The 23,626-nt window shown below is 42.1% G+C and overlaps 3 protein-coding genes across 4 annotated transcripts; all 3 read right to left on the bottom strand.

Moving 5' to 3' along the window:
- Positions 1-4,591: 4,591 nt before the first annotated feature.
- LOC119064374 (gamma-crystallin C) lies at positions 4,592-6,321 on the bottom strand. The gene is made up of 3 exons (XM_037166028.2): positions 6,238-6,321; positions 5,894-6,136; positions 4,592-4,930 (listed from the first exon to the last, which is right to left on the bottom strand). The coding sequence occupies exons 1-3, from the start codon at positions 6,244-6,246 to the stop codon at positions 4,658-4,660; spliced, it is 525 nt and encodes a 174-aa protein (XP_037021923.2). The 5' UTR covers positions 6,247-6,321; the 3' UTR covers positions 4,592-4,657.
- A 6,455-nt stretch (positions 6,322-12,776) lies between these two features.
- On the bottom strand, positions 12,777-14,744 carry LOC119064349 (gamma-crystallin B). The gene is made up of 3 exons (XM_037165982.2): positions 14,687-14,744; positions 14,350-14,592; positions 12,777-13,122 (listed from the first exon to the last, which is right to left on the bottom strand). The coding sequence occupies exons 1-3, from the start codon at positions 14,693-14,695 to the stop codon at positions 12,847-12,849; spliced, it is 528 nt and encodes a 175-aa protein (XP_037021877.2). The 5' UTR covers positions 14,696-14,744; the 3' UTR covers positions 12,777-12,846.
- A 4,300-nt stretch (positions 14,745-19,044) lies between these two features.
- Positions 19,045-20,870, bottom strand: CRYGA (crystallin gamma A). Of its 2 annotated transcripts, XM_037166005.2 has the most exons (3): positions 20,843-20,870; positions 20,499-20,741; positions 19,045-19,348 (listed from the first exon to the last, which is right to left on the bottom strand). In XM_037166005.2, exons 1-3 carry the CDS (start codon positions 20,849-20,851, stop codon positions 19,076-19,078), a joined length of 525 nt encoding a protein of 174 aa, XP_037021900.2. In that variant the 5' UTR covers positions 20,852-20,870; the 3' UTR covers positions 19,045-19,075. The 2 variants fall into 2 exon arrangements, with proteins under 2 accessions (XP_037021900.2, XP_053524214.1); XM_053668239.1 differs by lacking the exon at positions 20,843-20,870 and having other exon boundaries at positions 20,499-20,789.
- Between the last annotated feature and the right edge of the window lie 2,756 nt (positions 20,871-23,626).

Genomic DNA, 23,626 nt, shown 5'->3' with positions numbered 1-23,626 from the left:
TTAACTTGGATCACACATCTTTTCTAAGTTGAGACTTATGAATTAAACATCAACTATGTACAATATGCTGTGTTCAGTTCTTGGTATTCACTGTGTACATGCACGTGTTTCCAAGGTTATGTGTGTTGGAGTAGTGAAAAACAAGCAGCCAGAATCTAAAGACTAAAAATCACCATTTTAATTTTAAAAATACAGAAAATAGAGTAATTTTAATAGTAAATTGAAAAAAAAAATAACCATTTCGCTCTGAGGTGTTTCTGTGGGGAGAGCGCTGGCAGACGAAAACATTAAAACGTGAGAGAGAACAAAGGCAAAGAGCCGTGGAGGACTCGCAGAAGAACGTGGTGGGAGCTGACAGCTGCTACGGCTGAAATTGAGAGTACTTCTGGGGGACCAAGACAAGGGACTCGGGGCTCGGTTTTTTCATTATCAACGAATAGAGAAGGATTTATTTCAGCTGGGGGTAAGAAATAGGGAAAAACCCCTAAACTTCCCATAGAACTGCAAATGAATGCCTTGGGCCAAAATGTGGGTTGATATCAATGCTCCAGAGAAAATCCTGGGAGTAGAAAATGTGAGTGCGATCCAAGCTCCAAGTTGCGCTTCATGCACTAAGTGAACGTAAATGAAGACCCCGAGGACCCTCACGCCTGTAGCACAGAGGCAGTGCTCTGCTCGAGTCACCAGGATGACTGATGGGGACTGTCTTTGGAGGGAGAACAAGAGACAAGGGACACGGAGTAACCCTTTGTCACTCCTTAAACTGTCGGACAGTTTCAAACAGTTTCAAACAGAAGTGAAGAAGGAGACTAGCTCAGGTTAGGATTTCACTGCATGAGAGTCAATAGTTTATGTAACTGAAGTAAACGTCAGTCTGCAAAAGGAAGTATATAAGAAATAGCACTCTCTTATTTTCTATAACTCAAAATATTTTGTGAATCTAAGTACTATTTTACTGGGGCGGAGAAGAAATTTAACGTTAGTCATGGTTGGGTTTCCTCTCCTCACTTTCCCAGGCTCTGCGGGTGGGTTCTGTGGGCTTAACATGAAATCTGGGAATTTCATGGGGTTAGAGGGTTCACTGGGGGCTTTATGTCCATTGTTGCTGCCTCTCCCCAGTTTTCACACGGGTCTGGGAACCAGAACTGACAGCCCTGAGGGATACGGGTCTGAGGTACGTTTTATTCGGTTGACACTGTTGAGATTTTTTCTGGTAATGTTTTAGGGTGGTTCACACTTTCTGCAGTTCCCCACAGTCCCCATCACTCCTCGTTGTCTTACAGGAGGTCATTTTACTTATTTACATCATCTCCTGGTCCCTGATGGCGTTTGAGCGGCAACTTCAAATGAGAGTTTTCAAACTCTACTCAGTTTCTACCATTAAAAAAAATTATACATTAAAATTCTCAGTCATTCTTTCTTGGTCTGAACTTGTGTATGTTGGGGATAAAAATCTCCTTTTGTAAATGTTTTCTTTTATATAAAATTATGTACAAATAGTTGGTGCTTAGTTTTACATTTTTGTTATTTTGTTTTAAATTTTAAATGTCCTTGGAATAATTAAAATTGATCATCCTATCTTGGTCCCTATTTAAAGATAATTAATCTGGGAAATCTAAAATATTAACAACTATTTAATTTAAAGGATAAGAAAATATGGTGAGCATTTTTATGAGGGTTCTGTGTGTTATATAATGCTTCCAAATCCATCCTAGGTGTTTTTCACAAATATTTCTCCATTCAAGTCCCCACATTAGGGCCAGCATGCAGTTAAGACACCAGACAAACCGGGCTTGTCTCACCCTTGCCTTTTCTAACTGTGGGACCCTGGGCGTGTTATTTCACTTAATTTAATCTTGGTTTTCCCCCACAGGTATTGTTAATAATAGGCTTAATTCATTTAGTATATCAGCTACTTGGATCAAGCTAATTTTTTTCACCTTCAAGATGGATAAGCCAAGTCATTATGCCATACATTTAAAACTTTTACAGTGCTGTGTATCTATTGTATCTCAGTGAAACTGGGAAAAACAGTGTTCTTCATTAAATGCAGTTTTACTATAAAACTCTTCTTTGTCACATGACGCTTCCATTTTTACTGAACTAGTATTACTCAAGTAATTACTGAAGTATTACTATCTTCACCCTTGTCTGCTGGCCCTATCAATATCTCTCATCAACCTTTGTCATTCTCAGAATGCTTTACTAAAGTAAAGCCCTAACTTCCTGCAAAAAAAGTGACTGAAAGCTGGTTTCTCACTTTTCTCTTTCGGAATTCTAAAGAAGAAAAAAGCCGTTTCAGGTTGTGTTCCCAGTTCATTGTAATTTTGAATGAGAGAAAGAGAGAAAATAAGTCACATATAAAATGTTTGGATTGTTATTAGAATTTCTCTTCCTTGGCAGATGTATAAGTGAGTCCCAAGAACTTTCAGCACAAGACACAGGAAGGTTCTGTAATTCTGGGTCGTTGTTAAAATACCTCCCGAAGCAAACGTGGGACATTGGAGAATTCGCCTGGCCTCTACCCAAAGACCAGTGGGCCAGGCAGGGGAGTAAAGGGGCAGGAAGGTAGGAGATGGAGGGGGTGGTGGAAGGAGGGGCGAGAAGAAAGGAGAAATGGTAGAGAATTGGTGACCAGCTTCTTTCTGGCCTTCAGTTCCCCAACCAAAAGGACAAAGCTGGAAATGACCACTCCTGTGCGACCCCCCGTCTGCAGGGTCAAGGACAATTCAATTTTTTTATTCTATTCACAGGAAACTATTTTCACTGGAGATGTTATTCAAAAGCAGAAAAAAAAACAAAGTGTCACCGACAGGTTATGTGTGTAAGGACATGTTAAAGGTGCATGTGCTAGTAAGAAAATACCTGCTCCTCCCCAAATGTTAAGGAATGAAAACACATCTCATGAGAAATAAGTAAATAAATATTACTCCATTTATTTCCCCTAGTAGTTTGTTACAGGATGACTTTAAAGTACTAAGCGAAGGTACTTGATACAAAAAGTGATCACATATGTGTTATTTAGTACTTGGGCAATACTTGACTCTAAAAAGTGATTGTATACTTATCGAGTATTAGCATTTTAGTATTTACGTTTGTATAGTGCTCTGTGGTGGTGGTGGGGCTGTGCCTTTTATTCATTTCGATTGTCTTTTCATTCCCAGAGCCACATTTGGCAGGCCTATGGTGGGTACTCAATAAATGGTGAAGCTCCTATATCAAAGATGTTATGACCTCCGGTGGCTAATATATGGGCAGAGTCTGTTAAATGAAATAAATATATATATCTTGTGCTATGAGCCTGCAGTCCCACTTTTAGGTCTCTATCCTCCAATAGTTATGCATGTGTAGGTGAAGGGACATGCACAATATTCTTTGCAGCCTTGTTTGTAAAAGCAACATTGGAAAACTCCAATCACCGACAGAAAAATGGTGAAATAATCTAGGGCACCTTCAAACAAGGGAATACAATGCTGTTGTTAAACGGAATGAGGTTATGACCTAGATATATGTCCATAATATTGCATGTTAAAAGCAAGTTGCAGACTAGTACTCTCAAAAATAATTCCATTTTTGTTGGGGGGACAGAACATGTGTTTTATGAGATATCTACAGAATGAGGGAAAACTTTGGGGAGGGTGTCCGCCAAGTGTGAACACTGGTTAGCAATGAAGAAGGGATCACAAGAAACTTCTCCAATTCTGTTTACATAGAATTTGTTAAGTAGTAAGATTATGGGAGGCTTTCACTTTACAGGAAACCTTTTTAATTAAAAATAAATGCATTCTCTACGGATGAAAAGATTTAAAAAATTTTTTAATATGCAGGATTTTGAGCAAGCAGATTTTAACTTCAGTCAAAGGGCTCCAGAAATTCTGGTTTCTTCTATGTGCCTTTAAATTTGAGACTGTTTTGTTGGAGTAAAAGGACTTTTGTGTTTATGGTACATTATATCATGCAAATCTATTTAAAATTCTAATGTGTACCCCATTTATTTGTGTTAGCAGGGTATCATGTACAGCTGTGCAGTTTCTGCCCTTCACACAGTGTTTGGCCCAGCAGCTATCGTGGCCAATAATTGGTACACCCCAAGCAGAAGCTGTTTTGGAATAGGAAGGAGGGTCCGTAATGCATCTGAAAGTTTGGCAACGGCCGGGAACAACCTTGGCCTTAGTTACACAATACTGTGCCTGAAAGTGAACAAAACTACAGTTCCTTATATAGTATGATCAGGCTTTATGCCAGGTAGGCTTTTGTTCACCACTCCTCTGTGACCCTCTGTGACCTCCAACCACCTCTTGATCAAAAGGAATGTGTTCCTCAAAGCTGAGGCTGAATGCCTCCTTCCCCACCCGTCACCCTCCCCTGTTTCTCTGTGTTGACTTGCTTTGCATTCTCAGACGGGTTACCTCCCCTCTCCACCCTCACTTCTGAACCTGTTCAAGACTTATTTTATCTTGGAGCTCTTCTAAACCAGACCCCTTCCCACTTACTCACTCCTCAAAGGACTCTAGAAATGCTTCCTTTACCACAGAGCATCTACTTGTGAATTATAATTGGCACGCAATGCAAAAACAACAGAAGCCAACAATTGCCAACAATACAGACTAAATACTTTATTAGGTTCCAAAGTGAGAAAATGGTAGTGTGAAGTATTTTAGTACAAATCCACCACCCTCCGCAAAGAGCCAGCCTTAGCATCCTCGGCTCCCCAGTCCTGGTAGCGCCTGTACTCTTGGGGCCTCAGCAGGTACTGCCGCCCTCGGTAGTTGGGCATCTCATAGAGGACCCAGCAGCCCTCCAGCACGTGGAGGGAGCGGACCTCACTCAGGTGGAAGCGGTCCTGGACGCTGGAGCAGTCCTCGCTCAGCTCCACCATGAGGCCCTGGTGGTCCTCTCTCTCGTACAGCCGCAGCCTGTGGGAGCCTGTCTGCTCCGTCCACAGACAGAAGGGACAGAAGAAACCAAACAACAGATGAACTTGGTGGGTTGGGGCATGGGATTGTCTGTGTAAATACTGAGACTCTAGGGTTGCTTTGAATGGATCTGTGTTCTACTAGCATTTAACACATATTTGCAGGCTTGTTTTCTATTTCCTATCTAGGACATGTGATTTTTTAAGAGATTCATAAGTCTGGGTTAGAATTTATCAAGAGTTCAAATATCTTATTTTCCTAACTCCTGATTATGTAATTCCTTAATTCCTACATGTTAAGCCAATATTTAGGAGAAATATGAAGTATTTTGAGTGACATTCTTTTAATGTGAGTGTTATATCCCAAATTTATATACATACACATTTATAGATTTATATGTCTATAAATTTGTATATGTATATAAATTTACATGTAGAATTTAAAAACTGACATGAGTCAGTGAAAATTGGTTCAAACAATTACTTAAAGTCATAATTCAACTGATTTTCCAAATTGAGAACAATTACTCTTTCCCAAGTTGGACATTACCTTTCAACAGCCTGTATTAACAATAGAGTTTTCCATTTTTACTACTCTACAGTGGAGCTTATCTATCTCATTCATTATCAATTCCCTTACTACAGGTCAAATGAATTTCTTAGAAATACTGCCTTTTTTTGTACAACCAATTTCCCATTTGCAAATTTTGTTTTATATACCACCACGTTATTATATTTGTCACAGACTTTTGATTGACTTATTGGTAGTAAAAATTAAAAATAAAATGAACTCTCTAAGTGAATTCTTCTCTACTAGTCTGTGCTGTTCTTGTGCCAGTATCTATCTGGGTTTAGGCAAGTATCTAAAGCCCTCCTAATCCTTTGGTGTTTTTAAAGGAAAACCTCCTTCATCCTAACCACCCGCAATAATACTGTGAAGACCCTCAGGCACCGTGACCGCCACCAAGCGGAACTCACTTGAGGAATGAGACAGCAGGAGCGGATGGAGTCGCTGAGGCCCATCCACTGCTGGTAGTCCGGGTAGTCGCCACGCCGCAGGAAGTACTGGCGGCCCTGGTAGTTGGGGCGCTCATAGAGCATCCAGCAGCCACTGTCCACACGGATGGAGTTGCAGCGGCTGAAGTAGGGCTGCAGGTTGGGGCAGTCGCTGCTGCACTCGTAGCACCGGCCCTGGAAGCCCCGGTCCTCATAGAAGGTGATCTGCAAAGGAAGAATTGCAAATGAAATCATTTAGTTCCAATTGGTCTTGTATGGAGGCTTTGAATTTTTTTTCCATTTTATTTCACTTGTGTTCCGCTCACCTTCCCCATGGCCCGTTGACTCTGATGAAGCGAGTTCAGTGGATGGTCCGGCAGCACGGGTAGGCTATATAGGAGACCAGCTGCTGCGTTAGCAAGAATGACACAAAAGGGGCCCGGGGTGAGGAGGGGATTTCATGGATCCCTTTTACACGCTGCATTCAGTGGAAATGCCTGTGGAGTTTACCCTCATTCTCTGGTGTATTCTAAAGCTGTCCTGTCCGTGTTTTAGACTCATCCCTACAGCTGCTTTTATTTGGATTCTTAGTGTTTTCTAGACTTAGCAGCACATCGATTTGAACTTTTGACCTGAAATGCATGTGTCCACAGTTCAGTTATGTCCCATGCATTTTCTAGGAAAAGTCTATGCCTTTATAGAACTGCCTCGGAATGCCACAGCACGGACTGATTTTCCTTGATGACAGAGACCACTTTAACCTAAAATTTCTTTCTTTCTGCAATTTGTCAGTCTAATGTAGGACACCAGTCTGGATTCTGATCTTTGCTAGTTTTGACTGAGTTGACCAGATACTTTGAGGCATAGCTACTGACTTTGCCTTTGAACTATTTCATGTAACTAAAAATGAGTGGCTGGTAGTCGGCTGGTGAGAAGAACCAAGGGAAAGGATTCTCTGATCGTTGGGTCCAAGACTGAGAAGTTTACTGCTTTATAGATTGCCTCCCATTTTCCAGGGTCGGGGGAGGCAGCAAAACTTTGTGGACTGAGAAAGTTCACTCAGTAGCTATGTAACCTCTCAGAGCACCAGTTATTTCATAGTACTTACCTCATGGTATATAGTATGTTGGACGAGGAAGAAATACAGAAAAAAGAAAGAGAAAGATGTTTTGGCTGGTGTGGCTCTGTGCATTGAGCTCCCACCTATGAACCAAAAGGTTGCTGGGTGGATTCCCAGTCAGAGCACATGCCTGGGTTTCAGACCAGGTCTCCAGTAGGGGGCGAGTGAGAGGCAACCACACATTGATGCTTCTCTCCCCCTCTTTTACCCTCCCTTTCTCTCTCTCTCAAAATAAATAATAAAATCTTAAAGAAAACAAAAGAAAGAAAAGCCGCTGACATTCAGAAGCTGGCCTGGCCCTGGGAGCTAACCTATGTTATTCCCCCATCGGATGGAAACAATCTCACAGAATAGCAACTGCAGCCCAGCTTGCTCTGAGATCATGAGGAAAGGAGACAAGCGCAGGCCAAAACAAAGTCAGCATGCCTCCCACTAAATACCAAGCACCCCCCTCTCAGCTAAAACGATTAACTGCTACTTCTATATCAACTACAGCTTTACTCGTGTGCTGGGCTCCCTCCCCAAGAGTGTGTTTGTTGACATCCAGTCATAACATTACCTCTGTTTTCTGACAACACCCAGTCTAGAGTGAACCCCTGCTTGTCTAGACCCTTCTCCAAATCACGCAACCAGAGAGAAATCTTATAACACACTCTTTCCAACATCCTCTTATTGAGACAGCTCGTGTCTCCTCCCCAAGACATGTGTTCTTTCTCGATCTAACAAGTAATAAACCCAACTGGGTTCATGATGAGGGTCTCTGATGGTCCTTGGCTAAAGGACATTGACATGAGTAAATGAGATTGTGTATGCCACGTGTTTGTCATCTACTTGGCACAAATGAGCACTGAATAAATATCTTCTATTGGTAATAATGTGACATTATTAAGGATGACATTAGCCTATTTATCTCTCAGAGAGATTTAGTTCTCTCAGAGGTGCTTGAAAAATCTTTATGCTATGAAGCGATTTAGTGATTAAAAACATGGTGGATTTGCAAGGGACTTTAGCAATGATCTATTGGTTTTCGGACTGTAGTTCATGTAAGAATCACCTGTGCTTAATGAAATGCAAAGTACCAGGCCCTAACCTCTTGGGAGATTCTGCATTACTACATCTGGAAAAGACTCCGGAAATTTGTATTTTTTAACTAGCACCAGATTGTTCTTGGACAAAAATTTTGAAAATCATTACTCTGGTTTATTTCTTTATTTTTTCTAAATGAGAAAAACATATGTTTTAGCTATCCCCAGGTAAAATTTTACTAGCAATTATACCAATATTCTTCTCAAACATATAGGCAGAAATGCTTTTGGCTTTGTTCCATATTTTCCTACACAGATAATGAGAGAATCCAAGCAGAAGTGTCAGCACTTTAAGTAATTGAGCTGATACATAGGAAAAGAGATAATGATGCATTCCCATATGACTAAATGTTAATCTTTTCTCAGAATGGCATAGTTTTGGCACTTCTCTCACCTCTTTTCAGGTCTCTCTCCTTCTCTTCCTCAGCCCCTCCCCGCCTTCCTTTCCTCTGAGCTCCCACAACCCTTCCCTGAAAGCAGCTGCCTTTCATCAAGAGTCCTCATATCTCAGCTGGACTTTTGATATGAACAAGAGTGAGCTCTGCTAGGACACCAGGGTGATCAGAATCAGAACACATCAAGTCATGCTGCTGCTATGAGCCAAATGTCTGTGTTCCCCCAAATTCGTATGTTGTAACTTTAATCCTCAAGGCAATCCTAACACCTTAATCCCCGGTGTAATGTCGAAGCCCTAATCCACAAAGGAGGTGAGGCATTTGAGAGGTAACTAGGTCATGAGTATCTTTATAAAAAGTGGCAGGGAAGAGCTTGCTTCCTCTCTCTCTTTGCCAGGTGAGGATACAGAAAGAAGATATCTGCAAACCAGGAAGTGGGCTCTCACCAGACAGTATGTCTGCCGAAGCCCTGATCTTAGACTTCCCATCCTCCAGAACTGTTTGCTGTTGAGAACTACATGTTTGCTGTTGAAGCTACCCAGTCTATGGCATTTTTGTTACAGCAGACAGAACTAAGACAGCTGCTCATCTGCTTGAAATACTTTACTGACTCCCCTAGGGCCTCCAGAATCAAGTACCAGTTTCTTAGCACAACATTCCAGACCCGACATCCCCTGTCTGTCCCCACACTTTCTCTCCAGTCACACTGGACTAGTTGTAGTTTCCCAAACACACAAAGTTATTTGCACACTTCTCTCGTTTTTGAATGTATTGATCTTTTTTGCCTTAAGACACCAGTTTCACATTTTTCACCCAGAGAAATTTTACCCTTTCCTCAAACTCAGCTCAAGTGTCAATTCCTCTGCAAAGATTTTCTCGAACCTTTCTTTATCTTCCAGGCTAATACTGCGTATTTGGTTCACCGAGCATCTTGTTCATACCACCGTAATGGTAATGATCATTTATCTAATTATTTTGTTTGGGTATCAGTTCCTCCAAATAAATGAGGAGACCCCCATCAGGACAGTGACTACTCTATCTTTGGTTTTGCATCATCACTAATTGGCAAAATGAACCGGCATATTAAAGTTACTCAATAAATGCCTGCGGTATATAAATGTTACTCTCCAGTCTGAAGTTCATTTTGTTAGTCCACGGGACCAATTTCAAATGCTCAGCACACACTGGCATACCCACCCACATCAAAGTTCAGCATTGGCAACTTTCAATACGTAGGATGCCACAAATGCCCTGCACTTGACCTATTGATGGGCCTTTGTAACAAGGGACTAAGCAAAAATAGCAAATATAGGAATGATATGTTGCCCCCCAAGTCCTTTGATCCTCAGTATTTTTCCTTTTTTATGTCTTCTGATACATCAAATTAATGTTACAATGGCAGCAGCCAATTCCAGAGTTTTGCCAGTGTTTGAGGTCCAGCCAGGAGTTCACCTTTACCATGCACCTCCCTGCTTCCTAGTAATTCACATAGCATGTATGTCATATATGTGTTTGGTTAAAGGAGCAGAGGTCATTTGATTAGCAGCCCTGTAGACCAGACTAGGCCATACAAAGAGCCTGGGTAGAGGACCAAAGACCACCATCACAGAAACAACTTGTCTTTGATGACTCACATCCACTTAACTTCTATGGCATTTCTTTTAGTACAAATTGACTTTTGGGTTAAAAACAATTTCTTCTGGTTTAAGCAACAGGTTGTTGTGATGTTCACTTTTGCTTTGACAAACCGACAAGGGAGAAAACTTGAATTCCTGAAGTTCGAGGAGAGAGAGTAAGACACATACTAACGTCAGGACCTAACTGCATGGCAGCAGGGCAGGGCAACTGGAGAGAGAACCCAGAGAAGGAGGATCCCTTGAGACTGTAACTCCATACAGCAGTTCTTGGCACTTCTTTATGGAGTAGCTACTACAGTTTCTTTGCTTGGCAGGCCTTTTATAGAGTTGTTAGGTAATCCAGGAACCATTGTAGATTCAAAGGGAAAAGGAGAAAAAAAGGAAGAAAAAGATTTAAAATCTGGACTTTGTATTACAAGTTAGGATATGCAAGAAACACTGGTGTGTGTTGGGTGTGCAGTTTGACACTGGCGTTATCTCCAATTGTTGGTTCATCTTGATGGGGGCAAGGTTAGTAGAATTCTGTAGGCTATCCCTTCCATTCCACTCTTTCTGGCTGCCTCTCTTCAGACCCTTTCATCTCTTTGAGGTCTCAGCATTAACTTTAGAGAGAGTAGGGAGAGAATAATAAAGGGTAGAATCAGGAGTTAGTTTGGGCATAATCTCTTCCCCTAGTCACACCCTGCTGTTGAGTTTTCTTTATACTGGAGTTACAGCAGGGATACTGGTCTCTCTGCCAGTGTCCTGGTGACAGAAGCAACTGATTTTCAAGAAGAAAAACCTAATCAATGAGACCTGGGAACTCTTATTTTATGAGCTTTCAATTCAGGTGTTTTGGGATAATTTTTACGTCTGAAGTCTGTGAGATGACTCCTTGGTAGATAGTAGAAAATTCAGTACTCCAAGAAACTTTGGGTTCCTAATTCATGTTTGATATATTATGATTGGCAGACAGAAGACTGTCCAAAAAGCCAGTGCTAGTATTGAGAGTTTGAAGTCTGAAGAACTGAGCTTTTGGAACAACGAATACAAAACAATTCAGGAATCTATTTTTTTTAGGGAAGGAACTTTTATAAGCAGCCAAATCACATGCTCTAGTTTCGCTGGAACAGTCTTGATTCATGCTCTTGCCCCAGTATCATCCTTCATAGTATACGTCTACTCTCAAAAATGATTCAGTTTAAGAAACAAATGATGTTTGCTCTATTGATAAGCCACTCGGGTAGTCCATTTGGAGCCCTCGAGGACATGGGATAGACAGAGACTCTGGCAACCATGTTGGTACAGCTAAGAACAGAAGAGGAGCACAGAAGGGAAAGAAGGTAAGATCACCCACGGGCAGGTTGGAGCTGGAAGACTGGCTGGAGCAGAACCACCCACTGTTGTTGTATTGTAATGATCTAAGCTTGCTTCTCTCTCCCAGAACCTTGGTAATGAAGCTGGCTGCACACAGTGATGCTTTATGTGAGAGACGGTTCCGGAGTATGTCTTCCATCTGAGTCAGTATGATGCGTGGGAGGGGAGAGTGAGACACACGGGGAAGGCCAGCTGATCCACCCAATGACGAGGCAGGAGTTCAGAGTGGATGGTGGCTGGGGGAAGCATAAACCATTCGTTTTCGCTCTAGAATTACAAGAGACAATTACGAGAGTCATTTTGTTAGAATTTCAAAGGATGGGGTACTTAAATTTTGAACTGAAGCTATCAGCTTCATTGAATTACTTGATAAGAAGTAATATTATAGAAGTATAATATTATATCGAAGAACTATATTTAATTACTGCGGGATGTTATTGAGGGTATTATTTACTCAGTGCCGTAATTGCCAGGAGCCACAAGAAAATTTTCTTTTAGGTTTCAGTACTTGGAATGATTAGGCTTGTCATGAATAATTCATTTATTTGCCATAAAGATTCTATGAGTTGAGGAACTGATCTTGTTTCCTTCTCTGCCTTGGCTGCTGGATCCACATCTGGCTGTAGGTACAGCCAACAAAGTGCCTTAGAGAATGCAACATGGCCTTGAACTTCACCCCTGGCTCCATTTCTCTCTCTCTCTTTCCTGCTCTTTCTTTGTCTTCTGATGCAATTTCCTCATTCATTTTCATTTATTCTGCATTTAGCATCATTTTCTACATATAATTATAATACTTTATTTCCTATTAAAATGATAAAAGGCTGACTTTCCCTGTGTGCATATGGTCTTGGTAAAAATCCTGAAATTCTTCTACAAAGCACACACAGCAAACCCGTGGGAACTGTGTTTGGAATCTCATGGAGGGAGTGGGACATTGGAAATGAAATTGGGAGAAAAGGAACAGTGGTGGTTACAATAGGTGTGCAATAGGTGAGAGGGAACAGTTTATTCACGGAGCTGCAGTAAGAATCCAGATGCTGGGAATGACTTTTCTCAACAGCTAAGACTTGGACTATCCCCCCCAAAAAAAGAGTGGAGACAACCAGGAAGGAAAATCAGGTTAAGTCTTTAAAAGAATGCCGACAAAATGTCTTCGCTTTGTCCTCCTTATAAGACGCTGTTTCCCCATTTTGAAAACACGTGTCATTATTCTTGCTAAGTGCCCCAATTGCAAATGAATGCTTGGTAGATTGAAAGACAGGCAGAACTCTATTGGTGCCAGAAACACAAGCTAAAACATTTTATTAGATTCTAAAGGAGAAACGTGGAGAATGTGAATACTTCAGTAAAAATCCATGACACGTCTAAAAGAACCAACTTTGGCGTTCATAGCGCCCCAGTCAAGGAATCTTCTGTACTCTCCTGGTCTCAGGAGGTACTGCCGTCCCCTGTAGCTGGGCATCTCGTAAAGAACCCAGTAGCCCTCCAGCACATTGAGGGAGTGGATTTCACTGATGTGGAAGCGGTCCTGAAGAGAGAGACAATCATCTGTGATCTCTGACATTTGTCCTCTGAAGTCATCCCTCTCGTAGATCCTCATTCTGTAAGTGCCGGAGTGCTGGGGTGGCAGACAGAAGGTGGAAAGTGAGTGGACACAAATAAAGAGAAATTAAAGTTCTAGTCCCTGCACCACCCTGGTCACACCTGTCTAGAAGTTCTGAGTTCAAGTTTGCTTCCAGAACAGCCATGTTGCAGAGTTAAAGAGCCTTCCTGGCGCCCATCACCCACTTGAAGTGAGTCTAATAACTACCGGGTACAGCAAGGAATAGAATTCAGCAATCCTTCAAATGCTACCCACCATTCTCTGGCCTTGGGAATTAAGATTTGCCTACAATAAAATGGATTAATCCAGTCCTCGTTATTAGAGAAATTCCTTCACAAAGGTGAAAGATGAGAGTCATTGGAAAGACCTGTTTCATCTGATAAATTACTCTTGTTAAAAATCCCACGTTTAGCTATTTTCTGCACAACTGATGTCTTAGCATTCATGTACACAATGACACATGGGATTGCAAAGCTCTTGTACCAATTTAAGATGACACCTTTTTCTAACGACAGTTCAGTTTTCATCCACTCTTTGACTCTAGCTTCCTTTCTGGCCTCCTGCCCTCAACTTTGTTGCTTCCCTCAGCTGCAAGAATCATGTTCATTAAGCTCTGTCTGGCTGACACGGCGCCTCCTGCCTCCTACACACCGGTCTTCTGAGAACCCTGCAGTCACTGCCTAGGAAATGGCGAACCTCTAACGAAAGCTTGGATTTGGCCTTTCCACTAGTTTATAAGCCCGAAAGTGAGCTGGTAGGTTCTGACCATGAAATTAGAACAGAAACTAGCAGACAGGGGCCTCCCTTCTTCCAAGAGATAACCAGTAGAAGAGTGGGCCAGAGCAAGCAAAAGCACTTTTATCAATTAAACAGACACAGATTGTTCTTTCTGAGTTTTGTCCTACTGGATTTCTGAGTTGGCAAGGCTTGCAATCACCACTTTAAGAAATTACACCATGAACAGGTGGTAACTTCAGTTTTCTCTATGTTCCGCTTTTTCTTCATCTTCATCTTTTAATTTTGGATTATATTTAAAATATAAAATCTGGGGACATGTGACTTAGAAAAACAGGTTTCCTGAAGAATGTGTTCTCATCTGAAACATCCTTCTGGAATGAGCTGCAGGCACTAGGCTCACTTCCACTTTCTGCACACTAGTTGGAACAATCTGGTTGAAGAATGATCTTTTTTAATGGCTTTCATTCCCAAAGAGACCGAACAAAAAGACAGACCCACACTCACTTCAGGGATGAGGCGGCAGGAGCGCACGGAGTCGCTGAGGCCCATCCACTGCTGGTAGTCGGGGTAGTCGCCACGCCGCAGGAAGTACTGGTGGCCCTGGTAGTTGGGGCGCTCATAGAGCATCCAGCAGCCGCTGTCCACGCGGATGGAGTTGCAGCGGCTGAAGTAGGGCTGCAGGTTGGGGCAGTCGCTGCTGCACTCGTAGCACCGGCCCTGGAAGCCCCGGTCCTCGTAGAAGGTGATCTGCAAAACCGCAGAGGTGAGAGCATGGAACTATTTGCCCTGCTGAAGATGCTGCGACAAGGCAAAAGTTGAGGCTCACTGAGCCAGCGCTTACCTTTCCCATTTTGGAGAGAGTGAGCAGGCGGTGTTCGCTGGGTGCTGTGTGGGACCAAAGCTACCGCCGGCGCTATATATAGCTGCTCTGGCTGCTGCCTCCGCAGGAAATCACACAAAAGGGGCCCATTTCGGTGAGTAGGGGATTTGCAAGCTCGGCGTTCCACGCGCCCGCCCCAGCCCCTGCCCGCGCCCCTCCCGCCCCCTACCTCTGTCATTGGGGTTGCTGAATGGTTTGCTCTCACTCTTTCTGGTAGGTTCTGGTAGTTCTAATTCACTAAAGTTGTTGTTACCACCAAAATGAAAAGTCTTTACTCTTTTAGTTGAGCAAAAGCAGGAGCAAAATTCTATCCGCAGACTTTTATCTGTTGGTTCCAAAGGCATGGGAAAGTCTGGGCCTTGAGTTACAGGTCTACCTTCCAGCCAGCTCAATTAGCTGATAATGTTAGAGCCTCGGGGGCACTGGGCGGGGTCCGTTGTGGAAGCGAGTGGCACCTTTGGGGCCTGCACCACCGCTTGGTGGAGGAGCAAGTGCTGGCAAATAACGCTACCTGGGACCACCTACCCTGTCTGTCCCGCAGCCTGGCTTTCACACCGCTTCCTCTGAAGTCACTTCCCTTCACAGTATCCTCGGATAGGCACTGTCTGCGGAGAGCACACTCATGCACACAGGCACAGGTGTTGGGGCAGTCTCTGTTACCGCGTGCACAGTCTTCGGAAAGGCGCTCAACCTCCTCAAGCCTCAGCTTTCCCATGTGTACAGTATAATTGACAAGGAAAATCAAATGAAATAATGAACTTAAGCTCTGGCATGTGTGGCTCAGTGGATTGAGTACTGGCCGGTGGGCTGAAAGGTCACCTGCTTGGTTTCAGCCAGGGAACTTGCTTGGGGCCAGTCTGCTGTTGGGGGCGTGGGAGAGGCAGCCGGTCTAGCTTCTCCGGCACTCTTCCTCTCTTGTTCTCCCTTCTTCCCTCTCTAAAATATATAAATGAGTTCTTTTTAAAAATAATGATGAACTTGAAAGAGCATGGTAAATTATAAAGTCAACAAACTTTGTCAGATAAAATGCTGTTTTTAAGCCTTTCAGTTCACCAGATTAAAACAAAACAAAGCTTCAAGCTAATAAAATTATTTTCAGTGAGACATGTCATCTAGTTTTTCCTCTTTTGTTAAAACTGAGCTCATATTTTATTAGTCACCCAACTTAAGGATAACACACGATGATTTAGCTAAGCCAGCAGCAAAACCCAACATCTTGTGCATATTTGATATTGGTAAGAGTCACAATATTTTGATAATCCAGTAGTTCCCCCTTATTGACAGGAATGTGTTCCAATCCCCCAGTGGATACCTGGTACCTTGGATAGTACCAAACCCTATATATGCTATGTTTTTCCCTCAGGTGGGTAGCTTATGAAGCATGGATGCACTGGATCAAAAAGATGACTCGTGTCCCAGTTGGAACAAAGCAAGACAGGGTGAGTGTTCATTGTGCTAGTCAGAATTAAAAGTTCTGACAGTTTAAAAGTTATGAGTTGTTTATTTCTGAAAGTTTTCATCTAATGTTTTTGGACCACCGTTGACCACTGGTAACTATAGCCTCCAAAAGTATAAACACAGATAAAGGGAATCACTGCCTGAGCATCTTCATGTCTGTGATTGATTCCATATAATCCTTCACCAGGAAGGAATCTCAATTTAAAGAATTTCATTATTTAAAGTTCTGTGCAGGATATTATATTTAAAATAGCTTTATTAAGATATAATTCACATACCATACAGTTCATCCATTTCAAGTGTATAATTAATTAGTTTTAGTGTATTCATAGCTATATGTAACCCTTACCACAGTCAATTTTAGAACATGTTCATCACTGCAGTGAAAAACCCTGTATCCTTGGGCTCTCCTTCTCTTATCCACTCATCCCTCCAGCACTGAACAACTGCTGAACTACTTACTGTCTTCATGAATTTGCCTATTCTGGGCATTTCCTGTATTGGATTCATGTAGTATGAGGTAGTACGTGACTGTCTTCTTTCACTTAGCATAATGTTTCCAAGGTTCATCCATGTTGTGGCGTGTATTGATGGACATTTGGGTCATTTCTGCCTTTTAGCTGTTGCGAATAGTACTGCTAGGAATATTCATGTTAAGTTTTTGTTTGAATACTTCTTTCCCATTCTTTCCAGTATATACCTAGAAGTAGAATTGCCGAGTCATGTGATAACTCTATACTTACCTATATGAGGAACTATCAAACTGTTTTCCTCAGTGGCTGCAGCGTTTTACATTCCTACCAGCGGTTTGTGAGAGTTCCAATTTCTCTGCAACCTTACCAAGTCTTGTTTTTCCTGTTTTTCTTCCTGGAGTTATTGTGAGCACTGTAGTGAGAATTAAGTGGTGTTCCATTATGGTTTTGGAATTGAATTACCCTAATAACTAAAGATGCTGAGCATCTTTTCATTTGCTTCTTGGCCAATTGTATATCTTCTTTGGAAAGATGTATATTCCAGTCCTTTGCTTATTTTTTTAAAAAAGATTTATTTATTTTTAGAGAGAGGGTAAGGGAGGGAGAAAGAGAGGGAGAAAAACATCAGTGTGTGGTTGCCTCTTGCACGCCCCCTACTGGAGACCTGGCCTGCAACCCAGGCATGTGCCCTGACTAGGAATCGAACTGGTGATCCTTTGGTCTGAGGGCAGGCCGGTGCTCAAATCCACTGAGTCACACCGGCCAGGGCCCTTTGCTTATTTTTCAATTGTATTGTTTGTGTTGTTGAATTGTAAGAGTTCTTTATGTATTCTGGATTCTAGACCCTTACAGATGCATGGATTGAAAATATTTTTCTCGTTCTGTGGGATGTCTTTGCACTTTACTGATGGTGTGTTTTGATGCATAAAGGTTTTAATTTTGATGAAGCCCAATTTACTACTTTTTTGTTGCTTGTGCTTTTGGTGTCATAGTTTAGAACCGTTGCCTAATAAAATGTCACAAAAATGTATGCCTATATTTTCTTCTAAGAGTTTTATAGTTTGAGCTCTTACATTTAGATATTTGCTCTATTTAGAGTTCATTTTTATATATGTTTGAGATAGGGATTCGACTTAATGCTTTTGCATGTGGATCTTCAGTAGTCCCAGCACTGTTGTTGAAAAGCTGTCTCATGCCCCATGGAAGAGTCTTCGCACCCTTGTCAGAAATCAGTTGAACACAGATAGATGGGTTTATTTCATAGACAGAAGTGTGAGTCTTCCTGCTTTGTTCTTCTATCTCAAGATTGTTTTGGCTATTTGGGTCCCTCGCAATTCCAGGAATTTTAAAATCAGCTTATCAATTTCTACACATAAGTTAACTGGAACAGGGCATTGTTTGTGCTTATATTAATTTGGGAAGAAACCCCACAGGTATGTAGGGTAGCAAACATTAATACTTCACTCTGCTTAATTAAGTGTTTGCTAATTGAGTCTTGATGAAAATCCATTTTGGAGTCCAAAATAAAGTTGACCACATTGTACTGTTGAATATTAGGGGACACTGGGGATACATTAATTTCTTACATTTACATTTGTACAATCATTTCAATATATCATAATCTTTCTTCATCTTTTCATCATAATTATTCTGGGACTTATTCAGTGAGGCAGGAATTTAATATCACTTGTAGTTTTCAGTAAGTTAATTTAAGCACAGAAAGGATAAGAAATGACTTGCTCAAAGAGATATGTTAGTAAGTAAGGTAACCAATCATCCCTGTTTACCTGAGACTAGAGATTTCCCATGAGGCAGGACTTTCAGGGATGAACCTGGGAGAGTCCCTGGAACACTAGCCAGAGTGGGTCACTCTACTACTGAGTCTAAGAGGCAGGATAACAATTCAGGCCCTTTACCTCTTGGTTTAACCCTTTCCCTACCACCTGCCCCCATCAAGCAGGCTTTATCTCCCCTCCTTTGGGAATTTGCTTAAAACCCCTCTCTTTGCTCAGCTTTTCTGAACTAATATCTGAGACTCTAGCCAGTTTCTTGGCTTTGGTGTTCCAGCCACAACTGGTTCTATACTTTCTCCTGCATATGGGTTCTAATCCTGTTCATTATCTTCGTCCTTCCTCTCTCCCTCAGATGTGAGCTGGAGAGGCAGAAACAGTGTTTATCTTTCTTTCCCATGACATGAATCTCCATTCACATCATTCTTTCTGGTGACACCAAATGCTGCCTAACCAACAGGAAGTAGATATTCAACACACCTGAGCTCTAGGGTTAGGTAAGTTCTGGGGTGTCGCCATTTAGTACAAATCAGTTATTATTGAAAGATCAGCGAGAGTCGCATAGTGCCAAGAACACAATGTGTCTATTTATTGCATTTATATGTGAAGCATAACAAGGAAGACACAGCCTAGTACACATCGATGACCCGTCTCAGAGAGCCCACTCTGGCATCTGTGGCGCCCCAGTCGTGGTAGCGCCTGTAGTCCCCCGGCCTCAGCAGGTACTGCCGCCCCCGGTAGTCTGGCATCTCATAGAGGACCCAGCAGCCCTCCAGCACGTGGAGGGAGTACAGCTCGTGGAGCTGGAAGCGATCGTGGATGCAGGAGCAGTCCTCTGTGAGCTCAGACATCAGGCCTCGGTAGTCATCTCTCTCGTACAGTCTTATCCTGTGGGAGCTGCTCTGTTGTGACAGAAACAAAAGAAGAAATACAAAAATTATGTGCATCCTTTATGTCCATAAAAGTGACTCAGTCTGCTCACATCGTCACACCATCCTGACGTCTATTTCCTCCCTGTCCCTCTCCTTACATTGTTTGTCTAGCAAATGAGAAAGAATCATTAAAATAACACTTACCTGCCCAGTGAACTATCTTGTGGAAGAAACACTGAAAGAAATGGAGTGAAAGGGGTTCCCCTGTAGGAAACCAACTGCCGCAGCCATACTGAGCGAGTCGGTGGAGCGGAGTCAAACTCCCTTTTCTGTCATAACTGCATTGAGCTGAGTCCCATCGGGCTTGTTTCTAAGGCACGTTTGCATTCCTAGTGTGCAACAGTCCCCACTCTGAGGCCACGTGTCTGACATTGTGCCCAGTCACTTGTACCATGTCAGTTTCTTGCCTCAAAGAAATTCCTATTTTATGTCTCTCTTCTTGCGTCTGCAAAATTTCTCTACTCTAATTTTGGTTCCAATTCTTAACTCTGCTTACCATACCACATACTTTAGTGTCATCAGCAAGCAGAAACACAAACTCCACATGATTCAAAAACATCAAGCAACACCTTGGGGAGGACCGTGTTCGTGAAACCCCTTTAACTAATGAGTTGTCTCTGACCCTTTAAGAAACTGGTTGATAACGACTCCTGGAAAACAGAAGCCACATACGAGATGAAACAAATGGCTAGTTTCTGGAGTATATTGAAAACAATCACCAATATGGTCAGAATGCATTATACCTATATTGTTCTCCTATAGTCTCTTAGTGTTTTTATTATTAAAAAAGAATTATCTAGAGAAACTTTTTTTTTTACCAACCACAACGATTTTTATTTAGAAATTAAGGATTAGCCAGAGGCTACCAAATTCAATTTTAGAGGCTATGTTGTTGTGATTTCTTGTGCCCTAAAAGCAATTTATCTTTAAATAAGAAAAAAGTAGAGATTGAGGTCATTCATAATCCTGCTCACTTTGTGTGTGTGTGTCTGAGAGTCAGTCATTGCTGTCTTCACTGTGAGGACTAGTCCTGCGTTGGAACACACTAACTGTTATAAACAGGGATTTATGGCCACGGATCAATGATGCTTTCACATCAGTTGGTTGAAGCAAGACTCACGTAAGGAATTACGCGGCAGGAGCGCACGGAGTCGCTGAGGCCCATCCACTGGTGGTAGTCGGGGTAGTCGCCACGCCGCAGGAAGTACTGGCAGCCCTGGTAGTTGGGGCGCTCATAGAGCATCCAGCAGCCGCTGTCCACGCGGATGGAGTTGCAGCGGCTGAAGTAGGGCTGCAGGTTGGAGCAGTCGCTGCTGCACTCGTAGCGGCGGCCCTGGAAGCCCCGGTCCTCGTAGAAGGTGATCTGTAGTGGAAAACAAGGTGACGGCAGGCAGTCAGCTGGCAGGTACATCATCCGACCAGAAGACACTCAATAGACACGGTATGGCACTTGGGTTGACTCACCTTTCCCATGGTCGTTGATGACAACTGATCAGCACCCAGAGTGATGGGGGACAGGAGTGGCAGTTGGTATATATAGCAGGACGGCTGCTGTGTTGGCAAGAACAACACAAAGGGGCTTGGGGGTAGTGTGTGAGGGGATTTCTATGTTCTCTCTCTCTCTCTCTTTTTTTCCGTTTGGTGTCATGGGTCAGGGGGCTGTCATTCTGTCTGGCATTTTTGACTTGTCCTCACTAGCTCCAGTGAAAGGAATGGAAGTCAGCAGAGCTATTATGACCTTGGAGACAAAGGACGCACTTCTGGGCCTATGCAGCTCTCTAGCAATACATCACACACCCAGCATTTTGTAACGTTTGCCTATGGAAACTGCTGAGATGGGGTTGGTGGTTCCATGGGCGGGGTGGGGGTGGGGGGCTCGTGACAATCTCATGAATTCCAGAAGGACTTGACGTGCAAAGGGCAACAACAAGTTCTCTAGTTGAAAAACATGTATTAAATGATCTCATCAGTATAATAGGATTTTGATAAAACATATCTTGTGTCTGTTTCTATAGGAAAAAAAATATTAGAACTGTGTATGTTACTGCAAACGCTCAGTCATGGTTATGAATGAATGACAAGAGCACAGGCTCTAGTTTTGTTTTTATTTCTCCTTTTTGTTGTTTTCTGTTGCCCTAATCTTCTATTATAAATGTATATTACTTTCATGAGTTCAAAAAAGTAGAATAAAATTTTAAATATGTAACTTTGAGTTGCTAGTAAAAAGCAGAAACATTTGAAAATAGGCATATTTTTTTCTAGGGATTAAACACTTCTCCCAAGGCTGAAATAAAGAGATGTCCTGAAATTAGCATCATGAGTTGCCCGAGTTTTCCCTCCCTGAAGCGTCACTGTTTCCTAGAACCGAGGTGATTCTCTATTGCTGCCAACCTGTTGATGTAGACGCACCCTCAGAGATGCACGGGGCAAGGATGACTCCTCCCTGAGCTCGTCTTTTCTCATCCCAGGTGCAGGTGGAAACTGACATCCAATGTCTCTGTGCTTCACGGCCATGAACAGGCTCTAAGAAGGCAGCCAAATGCAACTATAGCGATATGTCCGCAATGCTGCTCGTGAAAGTCCTCAGGCAGCGTGTAAAGCAAACATGAGGATGTTAAAGGGAGAGACAACAATAGCCGCAAAATAAAAATGTACCCTCACAAGTAGCAGAACTAGACAAAAAGAAAACTTGACAAAGTTCTGTGAAGCTAGACGCCTGGCAGCATACCCAGAAAGCACACGTCACAGAAGTGCTTCTCTGTTCCTGCCTAATGGACTGCTGGTGCACCTCAGTTACAGGTTTAGTATGAAAAAGGCTGCATTGGTTCCTCCAAACACAAACTCACATCAAAACACAGCACCATTTTCCGCAGAAGCCAACAAACCACATATTTTTTGCGCACTTAAAAAAAAGGGCCAAAACTGTTCTGCAAAGATAGCACATCAAAAACCTTAAGAAAAGTGTAATCTGTGTTCACATTCATAAATTGTTACTGCACACAGGTACCAGCTAAGCCATCTGCCTAATCAGCACTGGGGAAAGGTACTGGAAGAATAGAGTCTTTTCTTCCTAGTAACAATATTCTATTAAGAGAAAACCTATACCCATTCTTCTCATAATGCATTATTGAAATGATTTTAAATGTTTCCATATGGAAACATTGTGAAAGCAATCAATGATAGATTGATTTTATTTTGGGTTGAAACTTTGGGAAACTGCCTCCTGCTCCACCTCTCTGCAGTATTCAGTGCTAAACATTTGTAAAATATGCTACAAAGTGAGCCTGCTCTGCTGTACAAATACCACATGTTCTTGGCATTCTCCAACCAACAGTCTTCCACTCACAATGGAGTAGCTTAAGATGTGCACATTTTTAAAGCCCAAGTATAGCCCTGGAATGTGATCCTAAGAGAAGAAAACCCAACATCCACAAATAACACTTCAGTGCAGTTTGTGTCACAGCTAACTGGAAGGAAGAATATGCTGGCAGTGCTGCAGTTTTAACACAGCGTTTCTTTTCATCTCCCAGAGACTTTATTATGAAGTACCATGATGAGCTTCTAACTGGCCCCCAAAATAAAAAGATGATTTTGGTATCGAGCACATCAATTCAACCTGGACACAGACATTAGCTTTCAATCTGCAGGAGTTAAAGTTGAATGTCAGATACTAAGCTATTCACCAAGATGGGTTAAGATGAATGTAGATACAAAAGAATTTCCATGGAACTGTTCTGAGCCATCTGGAAATGGAGTTATATTTTTTCAGCTAAATATGATGCATGATCTCACAGTGAAGCCTGTGCAGAAGGAAAGAATGTTTAAAGAAAACATTATTGGGTCAACTGGCAAAATTTGTGTACAGATGGTAGATTAGATCCAAGTATTCATGTTGGATTTTCTGAAGTTGATAACTATACTGGGGTTATGTAGGAAATTGACTTTGTTTTTTGGAAGTACACACACTGAAGTATTTGGGGATAAAAGAATATGGTGATGTAACTTCAAATGAATCAGAAAAATTTAATATCTATCTATATACAGACAGAAAGAGATAAGGGCAGAGGGAGAGATAGAGGCAGAGACAAAAAATGATATAACTAATGGCACAAAATATTAACAATTGGTGAATCTGAGTAAAATATACATGGTTCTTTGAAGTGTTCTTGCAACTTTTCTCTAGGCTCAAAATTATTCTCAAAGAAAAGGAAATAATAAAAGTTATACTTGATTTGACTATACCCAAAG

Source organism: Artibeus jamaicensis, unplaced genomic scaffold (genome assembly GCF_021234435.1).
Source record: "Artibeus jamaicensis isolate MK-2021 breed Jamaican fruit bat unplaced genomic scaffold, CSHL_Jam_final contig_1015, whole genome shotgun sequence".
NCBI classification, from domain to species: domain Eukaryota; kingdom Metazoa; phylum Chordata; class Mammalia; order Chiroptera; family Phyllostomidae; genus Artibeus; species Artibeus jamaicensis.
Note: the sequence above shows the minus strand (reverse complement) of the source record. Positions and strands in the feature narration are given on the sequence as shown.